The following is a 13,047-nucleotide window of genomic DNA, read 5'->3' as shown; positions in this document are numbered from 1 at the left end:
CCAGAGCTCCTTAGTGATTCGAAATCTTTAAGAAAGCTCAGTCTAGAAAAGCACTGAATTAGGGTATTAAATAGTTATTTTTAAGAGGAGATTTGGGAACAAAATGAAACAAAAACCCTACAGCGTCCACTTTGACCCTTTCCTTTGTGATTACAAGTCAATGTTCTTGTCAGTGGGAAAACCAGTTGTCATTGAGTGTGTTCTGACACATGGCAACCCCATATATGTCCATGTAGAACCATGCTCCACAGGGTGGTGGTAAACCTACAGTCTTTCAGTTAGCAGGTGAGCACTTAGCCATTTGTAGCACTTGGGGGCTCCCAGCTGTGGAAAACCATCTGTTTTCCCTTCCTGGCTCTGAGGGACTGTAGTTTCAACTCCTCCAAAGCTAAAGTTTTTTGGGACCTAAATCTCAAGGCTGTGTGTGAGACAGGAATTACTGACCACAGAGATTACAACTTCCTTGGGAGAAAAAGAAATTTAAGTCAAGGCTGGAATTTGAATACAAATGAGCATGATTTGAGCGCTATACAGCTAAAGAGGGAAGAGAGGAAGTGAAAAGCTGTTCCAAATGCAAATTGGGAGGACTAGGAAGGGGAGCCTAGAAGTGTACCATCTAGCACTGGACAACAAGATTGGCGATTCAAACTCACCAGCCACTCCTCAGAAACCCTATATAGGGTCGCTATGAGTCGGAATTGACTCAACGGCACTTTACAACAACAACAACAGCCACTGTTACCAGGATGCTAGTACCTCCTCACCTGCAGCCCAAATAACAAATAAGTACAAGCTACATCCATACAGAATCCCCAGGTGACCTGTCACATGCATGGTGGCATTTACACTAGTTTTTGTCTGATATTTATTCTGTCATGTGAGGAATCATGCTCCTCAAATGATATGGGACCCTCTCATGTGACTGGGGGGCTCCGTGTTCCACTGAGTGGATCAGCCCACACTTCAGGGCCTCCCTGGGAAGCTGGGGAGGCTCACAGCTGCCTCACACTTGCACAAGTTTGCTGACAGAGTAAATGGCTTCACCGATAAGGAAAAGAAGTCACAAAAGACAGGCTCAGAATCTTCTGGTGACCTTTATCCAGGCATTTATTTCCTGCTTGAGACAAGCTCTGGTGTTTAATGATGGTTTCTCCCCAAACAATGCAGTATTGTGTGTTCCGTGGGTGCAGAGTTCTGTATAAGCTTTCATTTGTTAGCTTCCAGTGCAGAACCATCTCCTCCCCATCTAGACTTAGAAACCCAACCTCCAGGCTCACAGCCAGTTGGTGGTGGTTGTGTGCTACTTCACAGGTTTTCCGAGGCTATAAATCTTTATGGTAGCAGAAAGACTCAGAGAAACGAATAGATTCGAACTGTGACCTTGTGATCAGCAGCCCTGCTCGTAATCTAAGACCTACCAGGGCTCCTTCAAAACCAATTAGCCAGAAGTAATCAAAGCTAAATCAAGGTGTGTTCTGGTCAGAACTCTCAAACCCTGCTCTCTCCAGTTGGTAAATCAACCACAGGAGAAAAAATATATATATATCTCTGGAGAATCTGCTAAGCAGCCTAGGACTTACTTCTGTTATTTATAGCATCAAGAGAAGAGAAAGGTCAAGTATGAAAATCATTGCAGGCCTTAAATCAAATTCCGGTTCAATTTTAGATGTACCTCTTTGAACCTCAGGAGTCAAGAGAATTACATGCAATGAGGTGGTGCCAACACATGTAAACCAGAGGGAGGATCCTTGTACCTGGACTGCCCAGGGCCCTTTAATGAAAAGTCCTTTGTAATCCTATAATCGCATTCATCAGTGGTGTCATCCTAAACTATGTTTTCAGGTAGGAGCTCTGATTTCTCTCCCTGAGGCTGGAAGGCTTGCCCATTAGTCATGCGCAGTTTAAAAAGTGTCTCATCAGATCATGTGAGCTATAAGGGCTCAACTCACCCTGACAAACCAGATTTTCCTCCTTGCTGGCCAGGTGAGGCCAGGCCTAGGATGGAAGGTGTTTGGAGCCCCACACCTGGAATCTGTGAGAGTCGATCTTGATGAGACTGCCTCACTTTTCCTGGTTTCCCAACTTTTCCGCCTTTGATAGGATGCAGTCTTACCCCTTTTCTGTGATTCTCTATTGCTGTTTGTTAAATGTCATCAAGTAAGTTCCAACTCATAGCAACCCTATATAGATCTTCCAAGGAGCAGCTGGTGGGTTTGAACTGCTGACCTTGTGGTTATAGCTGTCCAGTGCTGATCCTCTTTGTTGTTGTTGTTGTTAAGTGCCGTCGAGTCAGTTCCGACCCACAGCGACCCTGTACAGGGTTTCCGAGGGTGTAAATCTTTAGGGAGTAGAAAGCCTCATCTTTCTCCCGCGGAGCAGCTGGTAGTTTTGAACTGCTGACCTTAAGGTTCGCAGCCCGATTCGTAACCACTACGCTACCAGAGCTCCTTTTTATTTATGTAAAATATTTGAGTTTTCCTTCTCTGACACAGGTTCAACATGCACAGGTTTTACTGTATTGCCTACTGGATGTTTTCCAAACTGTGGCTCATCACAAGTGTGGTTTCTGTTTTGTGTTTGTTTAATGGAACAGAACAGAAAACACTAGAGCACTTGGTATGTCATGGGTTAAGTACAGCATTCCATGACACTTTTGCTAGTCAGTGTGTGTGTAGGTATTCTTTGTCTTCATATAAAATATATTTCTTCCCTGGGTCTCAGTCAGAAAAGTTTCAGACCCAGTGTTTGGGCAGCAGATCTCCAAAGGCACTATCTGACTTTGATCGATCGTGTGGCTTGGCCAGACCCGCCTTGCCAAAGTCCCTCTCTGAAAGCTGGCAGCTCTCAGCCAGTTTCACCTGCAAACCCCAAGCTCTACCTGGAGCCTGAAAGTTTCCCTACCAGGCCCTGGGTATGTTTGAGGAGGAACGTGGGAAATCTAGGTGTGCCATTGAGACATTCTAATCTTTTTCTTTTAGAAAACACAAACCTCATCCAAGTGGAAATGAAACTACTAGGAACCAAACAGAAAAGTGAGCTTGACTTCTTGCTTCACCAGCTAAGCTACCCCTTCCAGGACCACAAATGAAGGTAAAGGGTTGAATAGCCTATAGGCTAGCTCACCTCGCCCAGTACACAGGTATCTGCATTTGTGGCATTCCAGGAGTCCCTCAGCCTCTGACTGATAGTATTCCACTTCCTCTCCTCCGTGCCTGGGGTGCGAGGGCACATATCTTCCTGAAGCACGTTCACTAGAACGAGAAACAGAAATGCCGCTGCTGTTGTTAGCTGCTGTCAGTTTGGTGCTGACTTGTGACGACACCCTGAGGTGCAGTGTAAAACTGCTCCTTAGGGTTTTCAAGGCTGTGACCTTTTAGAAGCAGATCGCCAGACTTTACTTCTGAAGTACCTTTGGGTAGGTCTGAATTGTCAACCTTGCAGTTAACAGTCCAACACTTAACCTTGAGCCGCCCAGGGCACTGCCTACATGCCAATACAAAGGAGCAAAGTCATTGCTGTGGAGCTGACTCACTCACAGTGACCCTGTAGGACAGAGGAGAGCTTCCCCAAAGGGCTTCACAGGATCCCTGGTGGTGCACAGTTAAGCACTCCGCTGCTAACCAAAAGATCAGTGGTTCAAACTCACCAGCAACTCTGTAGGAAACAGATGTGGCAGTCTGCTTCTATAGAGATTACAGTCTTACACACTGTGTATCCACTGCTGTCTTGTCAGTTCTGACTCATAGGGACCCTAGAACAGGACAGAACTGCCGTGCGGGTTTCCTGGTGTGGAGCTTCAGATTAATGTGCTGGACTGCAAACTCGGTTTGAACCGCAAGGTCGGTGGTTCAAGCTCACCAGCTTTTTCTCAGAAACCCTGTACAGGGTGGCTATGAATTGGAACAGACTCGAGAGCATTTCACAACACCAGTCTTTACAGACGTGGACTGCCCCATCTTTCTCCTTTAGAATGACTGCTGCTGCTGTTCCGTTAAGTGCTATCCAGTTGGTTCTGACTCATAGTGACCCAATAGAGGGTTTCTGAGGAGCGGCTGGTGACTTTAAACTACCGGCCTTGTGATTAGCAGTCCAGCGCTTATCCTACAGTGCCACACCAAGACTCTTCAGAGTGGCTAGTGGATCTAAAGCACTGACCTTTTAGTTAGCGGCTGAGTGCTTAAGTACCATACCACCAGGGTTCTTTTACATGCCATTAACTTATTGCCATCTAGTAGATTCCTACTCCTTGTGACCCTACATAGGGTTTCCCAGGCTATAAATCTTCATGGAAACAGAAAGCCTCACCTTTTTCCTACAGAGTGGATGGTAAGCTCAAACCACAGACCTTGTGATTAACAGTCCAGTGCTTATCGTACAGCGCCACTAGCACTCCCTCAACATGCCATAATTGTTAAGTGCCAACCAAGTCAGTTCCCACTCATAGAAAACGTGTATAGACTTTCCCAGAAGCAGATGGTGAGTTTGAATTGCCGACCTAGTGGTTAGCTGTCCAGTGCTTATCCACCACACCACCACATCAAGATTCCTTAAATCTAATGACTTGTTCAGTATTAAAATCTTGGCTCTTCGTGCTGAGCCCAAACATTAAAGAATGTGCAAACACAAACAATACCTGACCCAACAGTGAATTCTCTGATTCAATTCCCCTATAAGACATGCAGAGGAACTCTGGTAGCGTAGTGGTTATGAATCGGGCTGCGAACCCTAAGGTCAGAAGTTCGAAACTACCAGCTGCTCTGCAGGAGAAAGATAAGGCTTTCTGCTCCCATAAAGATTTACAGCCTTGGAAACCCTGTACAGAGTCACTATGAGTCGGAACTGACTCCATGGCACATAACCACCACCAACCATAAGACATCCAAAGACTTAGCCAAAAGCTGCAACTAACCAGGTACCAAACCCTATAATCCAGTAAACCAGAGAACTGGCCATGGTGCTGGTTGGTGAAGTGGCAGAAGCTAGTGAGCCGCCTTCATTGTTAGCTTGAGTTCTAGGTTTACCCACTGCCATTGAGTAGATTCCAACTCCTAGTGACCTTGTAGGAAACAATAGAACTGCTCCTTCGGTTTCCAAGACTAAATCTTTACAGGACTAGACAGCCTCATCATTCTCCCATTCAACAAGACCAGGTCCCTTCACATCATGTTTACATTCACAAGAGTGATGCCCAGATGAGCATTGTCTTCTCTTGTTATTCTGGAAAGAGCTGAATTAGCAGTAATTCTGTAGGCTAGGCACGTGGATGATACACATGATATCTTCACATGATCACTCCCTCTTCCCCCGCCAGTCTTTTTGTTCCTTCTTCTCCCCCTTTATCCAGCATATCCTGGGTCTTGCTCAGGATTCAATGGAGGATGGGCAGAGGAAAGGGGGTGTGACAGTTAAGGTTCTATGTCAACTTGATTGAGCCAGGATTCCCAGTTGTTTGGCAGTTGATAGTTAACACACTCAGCATTTCTCAAGCTGAGAGAACTGAAGAAAAACAATCCAAGCTTCAACTTGCAGTACTGAAGTATTTCCTGGGCAAAATACTTAACGATGCAGAAAGCATCAAAAGAAGATGGATGTAACAATATACAACAGGATGAATGTAAAGCTAATATTCTCTTACGTAAACTATCACATAATTCACAATAAAACACTTAAAAGAAGATGCAAGGAATGCACAGAATCACTATAGCAAAAAGACATAGTTGATGTTCAATCATTTCAGAGGTAGCACATGATCAAGAACCAATGATACTGAAGGAAGAAGTCCAAGGTGCATTGAAGGTATTGGCAAAGAACAAAGAAATTGATGGAATAAAAATGGAAATCTTTCAACAATCAGGCAGCACTGGAGGCACTCACTCATCTCTGCCAAGAAATTTGGAAGACAACTACCTGGCTAACTGACTGGAAGAGATCCATATTTGTGACCACTTCAAAGAGAGGTGGCCCAACGGAAGGTGGAAATCATCGGACAATATAATTAAGTCATATGCAAGTAAAATTTTGCTAAAGACAATACAAAAACAGCACAAGTAAAATTTTGCTAAAGATAATACAAAAACAGCTGTAACCATACATTAACAGAGAACTTCCAGAGATGCAAGCTGGATTCAGAAAAGGATGTGGGATGAGGAATATCACTGCTGACATCAGATGGATCTTGGCTGAAAGCAGAGACTACCAGAAAGATATTTACCTATGCTTTACTGACTATGCAAAGGCTTTCAGTTGTGTGGATCATGACAAGCTACGGACAACACTATGGAGAATGAGTATTCTAGAACACTTCATTGTGCTCATGAGGAACCTAAACATAGACCAAGAGGCAGTTGGTTGAACCGAACAAAGGATCAACAGCAATGGTTTAAAATTAGGAAAGGTGCACACAGGTTTGTATTCCTTCACCGTGTTTATGTAATCTGTATTCTGAGCAAAGAATTCAAGAAGCTGGATTATATGAAGAAAAATGTGGCATCAGGATTTGAGGAAGACTCATTAACAACCTGTGATACGCAGACGATACAACCTTGCTTGCTGAAAGTGAAGAAGACTTAAAATACTGATGAAGATCAGAGACCACAGCCTTCTGCTTGGGTTTCACCTCGATGTAAACAAAAGAAAAGTCCTCACCACTGGCCAGTAAATAACATCCACATAAATGGAGAAAAGACTGAAGTTGTCAAACACTTCATTTTGCTCGGCTCCATCATCAACACTCCTGGAAGCAGTAGTCAAGAAATCAAATAACTTATTGCATTAGGCAAATCTCCTGCACAAGACCTTTGAAGTGTTGAAGAGCAAAGATGTTAATTTGAGGACTGAGGTGAGACTGACCCAAACTATGGTATTTTCAATAACCTCATATGCATTTGAAAGTTGGACAGTGAATAAGGAAGACCATAGAAGAATTTATGCATTTAAGGTTATGGTGCTGGAGGAGAATATTAATATAAAGTACCATGGACTGCCAAAAGAACAAGCAAATCTGTGTTGGAAGAAGTACAGCCAAATGCTCCTTGAAAGCCAGGACAGCCAGATTTTGTCTCTCATACTTCAGACATATTATCAGAAGGGACCAGTTCCTGGAGAAGGATATTATGCTTGGTAAAGTGGAGGATCAGAGAGCAAGAAGATCCCCAACAAGACTGATTGGCACAGTGGCAGCAAAAATGGGCTCCGACATAGCAAAGACTGTGAAGTTGGTGCAGGACTGGGCAGTGTCGTTATGGTCGCTAAGAGTCGGTACTGACTTGACAGCACCTAACAACAAGAAGTTAACTCTGATGATTGGCTATATGATTGGCTATAAGCAGCCAATCAATTGAAAGGATGTTTCCTTGATGGTGTGGCCTCCTCCCTGTATAATGGACATGCAAGAAATACTTGCTTCCTGATGTTGGTTCACCTGGTCTGTACTTGGGACTCTCCTGGCTACAACTGTGAGCCATTTCCTGGATATCAACTTCTCTTTATATACATAGTGGTGGTGGTGTGCCATGAAGTCAGTTCTGACTCATAGCAACCCTGCATAGGGTTTCCCAGGCTGTAAACCTTTATGGGAGCAGAAAGCCTCCTCTTTCTCCCACGGAATGGCTTGTAGTTTTGAATTGCTTACCTTGAAGTTAGCTGCCCAACTCTTAACCGCTACTCAGACAGAGCTCCTTCTTTATATATATATGAAGCTGCACTGGTTTGGCTTCTCTTGAGAATCCAGCCTAAGATAGGAGGAGGAAGGCTTTCTACTCTCTGGGATCCAGGGAGTCTTCTAAAACAGATCTCACCCTCCACGCCACCCCCTCTCCGTTTCATGCCTTTCTTGGATTTAATTCCTTAAACCTTTGTGTCCTAGTAATTAAAGTCTAAGCATTTAGCATGGCACAAGAGGTCCTTGTTCCGTTCTCTACATTCAAGACCTATAGTGAACTGCCTTTGTCCTGCTCTCCCATGCCTTTGGATAATTGCAGAAACTCTTCCTCTGGAACACCTTTTATCTTCCTCTCCCAGCCTCACCTCCTCTTAACTCTTTTCTCCAGAGCTCAACTTTGAGGTGATCTCCCCTGGGAAATAGTCCTGGCTCCCTGGCCCTGAAGAGGTAGCTTTGTAGTGACCCAGTTCATTAACCCATCAGTCTTCTGCACTACCACACTGTGATCACATGGGGTGAGGGGGCTCTGTAACTCCAGCCCCAACAGCCCACCCATTAAATGGACGAAAGACAGAAATAAATAGCCCTTTGGTTCAAAACACCAACTGGCACTGAGCAAAAGTATCCGTTTGACTTGCCCTCTTTGAGGAGTGCAGAGAAGGGTGTTTAGGGACTGGGTCTGCAGTTTATAAGGAAACGTAAACATGAATCTCTGGACTCTCCCAGGTCACAGTTGCAAGGCAGAGTGACTTTACCTGGGAAACAAAGGCTACATCTGGGCACACCCATTGTCACTGTAGTTGGTTTTAGATAAAGTAATATAAACTCAGGATAGTAGCTTTCCAGCTGTGTGCACACAATAGGGAGAGAGACTGGTAATCCTCCGGGTCCCACAGCACAAAGGAGCTTGACATCTCCTTAGAGGAGACAAGAGGTGTCAAAGAGAAGCTGGCAGTCATCACCTGACCTGGCTGTCTCCTTGTGGAGCTGACAGGGCATTCAAAGACATTTGTGGGGTAGGAGGGATAGGGGTAGGGGTGGGGGAAAACGAAATCATCTCTCTTCCTCCCATCCAGACCCTCTCCTATCTCACAAAGTCTTTCCAGAACATCCTGATTCTTTCACCTCACAAGGGTTTATGGGAATTCTCTGTTATACAGGTCCACCCCAAACCCCGGGTAGTGGAGTAGATTCTGGCTCCTAGCAACCCTATAAGGCAAGGTAGAACTACCCCTTAGGGGTTTTGAAGCGGTAAATCTTTTGGTAGCGTAGTGGTTACGAATCGGGCTGCGAACCACAAGGTCAGCAGTTCGAAACTACCAGTTGTTCCGCGGGAGAAAGATAAGGCTTTCTACTCCCGTAAAGATTTACAGCCTCGGAAACCCTATACAGGGTCGCTATGAGTCGGAACCGACTCCACATCACATAACAACAGCAATAACAACTACATCATCAGTGGAGGTGGAGCTGCTGGTGGATGTGAACTGCCAACCTTTCCGGTAACAGCCCGCTGCGCCACTAGGGAATGTTGATCTTGGGACACAGGACAAGAGTTTGGTGCCCAAGGGGCAGTCCTGTGTTCACTTCAGGGTGGAGGACCGGAAGGGGCCGCAGGTTAATCCCACCTACCTAACTTCCGTTCTGAAGACCTCTCTCTACCTGATCCTCGACTCGACCGCTGCCAGCAAGGATTTTGCTTTGTGTTGATCGGGTTCGAATCTAGAAAGGGGAGCACCGCAAGGTCCTTCTGCCCTCCCAGGTCACCACTAAGAGCGCGAAGGGAGGAATAGCACTGTCTTCCTTTAAACCGACTTCCTTCAGGACAGGTGCCCTTTGGCTGGAGCTTCCTCGGCCCGACCGGGAGGTTGCAGTGCCTGTGCTCCCCCACCACCCACTCACCTGTCGGGTGCCCGGCGCTCAAAGTCCTGCTTTTTCATGGGCCACGGCTCAGGCTCCGGGGTTTTCCAGGGCGAGGGCCAGGGGGGCGGGGCCGCCTCCCAGCTCGACCCTGGGGGTCCAGCCCGCGTCTGGCTTTGGCTGGACTTTCCCCAAACTCTTTGTTCATCTGGGCGATGACTCCCTGCCCTGTGTCTGTCTTGGCGGGGATCTCTCCCTCGGTCCCGATCCCCTGGCTGGTCCGCATTCCGCCGCACGTCCCACTCTCGCTCCCGACGCCTGTCTCTGGGCTTGTCTCTCTGTCGCTCGGCTTGGTGGTCTCGGTTCGGGCGGAGGTGCCGGTCCGGGTCCCGCTCTCTTGGTCGTGCCCGGGGTTCTCGGGCCCTGGAAGGCTCTTCCATAGCCAACTTCCGTGTCCCCTCCCGGGAGTGACCCCACGGGCAACAACCAACCAAAAGTTTCCCCGGCAGGTGGCAAAGCCCTGGGGTGGGGTGGGGCGGGGCAGGGAGGCCAGCTCACCTGCACGCAGGCGCGCGAGTTCCGCTTCGCTCCTAGCTAGAACGGTGCTCACCTGAGTGCTTGCGCCGGCAGGGGGTGCTAGTGTGTACGCTCGGGCCTCTAGGAACTGAGAGAAACTCTAGCACTGGTGTGGGTATGTAGGCGCGAACATTGCTGCTCTAAACCCGAAGGAAAGACCCTGCGAAGAGGAAAGCGAACTCTGGCCACCTCAGGTCACTCGATTTATCAGTTTGGATCTGCTTTCACAGAATATAACCATCCACTTTCCACACCCCTCTACAACAACTACTATTTGGGAAGCAGTTACTGTTATTAGCACATTTCCATCCTAAAGAGTCTTGTTGGTGCTAAGTACCGCGGAGTCAGTGCCAACTCATAGCGGCTCTGCACGGGTTTCTGAGGCTGTAAATCTTTGCGGAAGCAGAAAGCCTCATCTTTCTCTTATAGAAGTAAAGCCAAAGGTAGGACCAGTCCACATATTTACCTTAAAAATATTCAATGAACATTTCAATTGAAGTGTGGGTGTGTGCATTCCATGGCATTTGGGGACAGAGGTTTTAATGTTGAAATCTTACTCACTAAGCCTATGACTCTGGGGAAATGGGGCTTTCTTTGAAGATAGTATCAGTTAAGTAATACTAGAATAAGGAGTTCTGATAGCGTAGTAGTTACGAATAGGGATGTGAACCTCAAGGTCAGCAGTTCGAAACTACCAGCTGTTCCGCGGGAGAAAGATGAGGCTTTCTGCTCCCGTAAAGATTTACAGCCTCGGGAACCCTGTTCAGGGTCGCTATGAGTCAGAACCGACTCTACAGCACTTAACGACAACAACAACAATACCAGAATAGGGTGGGTCCTAACCCTAATCCTATGATTGGTGGTGATGTGCCATGGAGTCCATTCCGACTCATAGCGACACAGCATAGGGTTTCCAAGGCTGCAAATCTTTACGGAACCAGAAAGCCTCATCTTTCTCCCGCGAAACAGCTGGTGGTTTCGAACTACTGACCTTGAGGTTGACAGCCGAGAGAATAGACATGTGAGGAAGAAGACAGCATGTGAGAATGTGGTTACTAGACAAGGAACTCCCAAGTAGGGCAGGCTGCTATAGTGACTGAAAGAGACAAGGAAGAGTCTCCCCTTAGTGGACAGAGAGTGAGAGAACATGGTCCTGCTAGTGACCTGCATTCAGACCTGGTTGTGGTGCTGTTGGCTAAGCACCGGACAGAAAGGTTGGCTTGAATCAAAAAGGTCGGTGGTTCACACTCACCAGCCGCTCCTTAGAAACTCTGTGCAGGGTCACTGTGAGTTGTAATCAACTCAATGGCATTTAACAGCAACAATAAGCCTGTAAGAGAATCAATTTCTGTTCTTTAATGCAAACCCATTTGATGATATTTTGTTATGGTAACACTAGGAAACTAAGACACTTTCCCAATTCAGATCTGTGAATGATTTCATCAACTTCTTCCTACAAGAAAGGCAGTCCTTGAGGTATGTAGATTGAAAGGAAACCTTTGAATATTCCTTGTCTGATCTTCTGCCACGCTTTCTCCTTCAGAACCTCTTATACTAGTCCTCAGAACGGAGATTCAGGTGGGCAGAGATACATCTGTTTCCCTTCCGGGGTTTTGAAATACAGGAAGCCTACAGGAAAGACAGGAGCTCTGGTAGCGTAGTGGTTACGAATCGGGCTGTGAACCACAAGGTTAGCAGTTTGAAACTGCCAGGTGTTCCGCGGAAGAAAGATGAGGCTTTCTGCTCCTGTAAAGATTTACAGCCTTGGAAACTTCTGTACAGGGTTGCTATGAGTCAGAACTGACTCCACGGCACATCACAACAACAACAACAGGAAAGACAGCTGGCCAGCAGGGGGCAGCATAGGCTCAGGTCCTCTTCCACACCAAGGCTCTTTCTCAGTCAGCGTTTTCTAATCATCAGTCTGGGCCAGGAGGACTACAAGTCTCTAAAAACATGCACTTCAATTTCGACTCCTTGGCAGTGGATTTGGATGAAATCAGCATTTCCTGAGCTTTACATAATCCATGTGAGATCAGGGTTTGTGTCTAACAGTCCTTGTTCACAAAACAGGGGGAATAATTGTACCGATCTCAATGGATTAGTATAACTCCTGGAGTAATGCCTGGCAGAGATTAACCCATTGCTTTAGAGTCAATTCCACTTCAACTCATAGCAACCCTGTAGGTCAGAGTTCAACTGCTCCATAGGGTTTCCAAGGCTGTAATCTTGTGACATCACCACAGGATAAAAACTCGTTGTCAAGGTTGATTTTAACTGCAAGGTGTGTAGTTCAAACTCATCAGACGCTCTTGGGTTGCTGTGAGTTAGAACTCACTTGATGGTACTTAACAACAACGTCTTTACAAAAGCAAACTGCCATATCTTTCTCCTGAGGAGTGGCTGGTAGATTTGAAATGCTGACCTCTTGGTTAGCAGTCGAGTGCTTAACCACTGTGCCACCAAAGCGCCTTCTGACAGAGATAAATAGTATCAAATCACAAGGGGGCTTCAAAAAGTTCATGGAAAAACAGAATGAAAAGATAATGGGAAAAAAAATAACGGATTTTTTCCATGAACTTTCTGAAGCCCCTTGTATTTGCTATTATTATTGTGATTGATATTGTTTATCAGATATTGTCAACTCAAAAACGAATGATCGGCTTAGCCCTCAGCTCACAACCTAATGAGAGAGCCAGATAGTAAGTATTGCATGATACTGAAGAGGAAAATGTGAATGAGTGGGGTGTGAGTGGATTATGGAGGAGAACTAACCAAAAACCACTTTCCCAGAGGAAGGATAATTACAGTTGGTGGAATGAATAAGGTAGAAGAACTTGGGTTTGAGGAGCCAAGGCAAGGGAAAACATTTCAATCAGAGAACAGCAAATACAAAGCACAAATCTACATGTTTAGGGATCTTCACGTTCAAATTGTTCCATTGACCAAAGTAC

General features: G+C 46.1%; 1 protein-coding gene across 1 annotated transcript in view; it reads right to left on the bottom strand.

The window, feature by feature from the left end:
• MARVELD3 (MARVEL domain containing 3) overlaps positions 1-10,024 on the bottom strand; it is a 20,405-nt gene extending 10,381 nt beyond the window's left edge. The window contains exons 1-2 of the mRNA XM_006860188.1: positions 9,560-10,024; positions 3,124-3,251 (exon numbers count right to left, since the gene is read on the bottom strand). Of these exons, the coding sequence (XP_006860250.1) occupies positions 3,124-3,251; positions 9,560-9,957 (526 nt within the window). The 5' untranslated portion in view covers positions 9,958-10,024. The remainder of the gene's footprint in view (positions 1-3,123; positions 3,252-9,559) is intronic.
• Positions 10,025-13,047: the final 3,023 nt, after the last annotated feature.

This window comes from Chrysochloris asiatica, unplaced genomic scaffold, assembly GCF_000296735.1.
Source record: "Chrysochloris asiatica unplaced genomic scaffold, ChrAsi1.0 scaffold00037, whole genome shotgun sequence".
Classification (NCBI taxonomy): domain Eukaryota; kingdom Metazoa; phylum Chordata; class Mammalia; order Afrosoricida; family Chrysochloridae; genus Chrysochloris; species Chrysochloris asiatica.
Note: the sequence above shows the minus strand (reverse complement) of the source record. Positions and strands in the feature narration are given on the sequence as shown.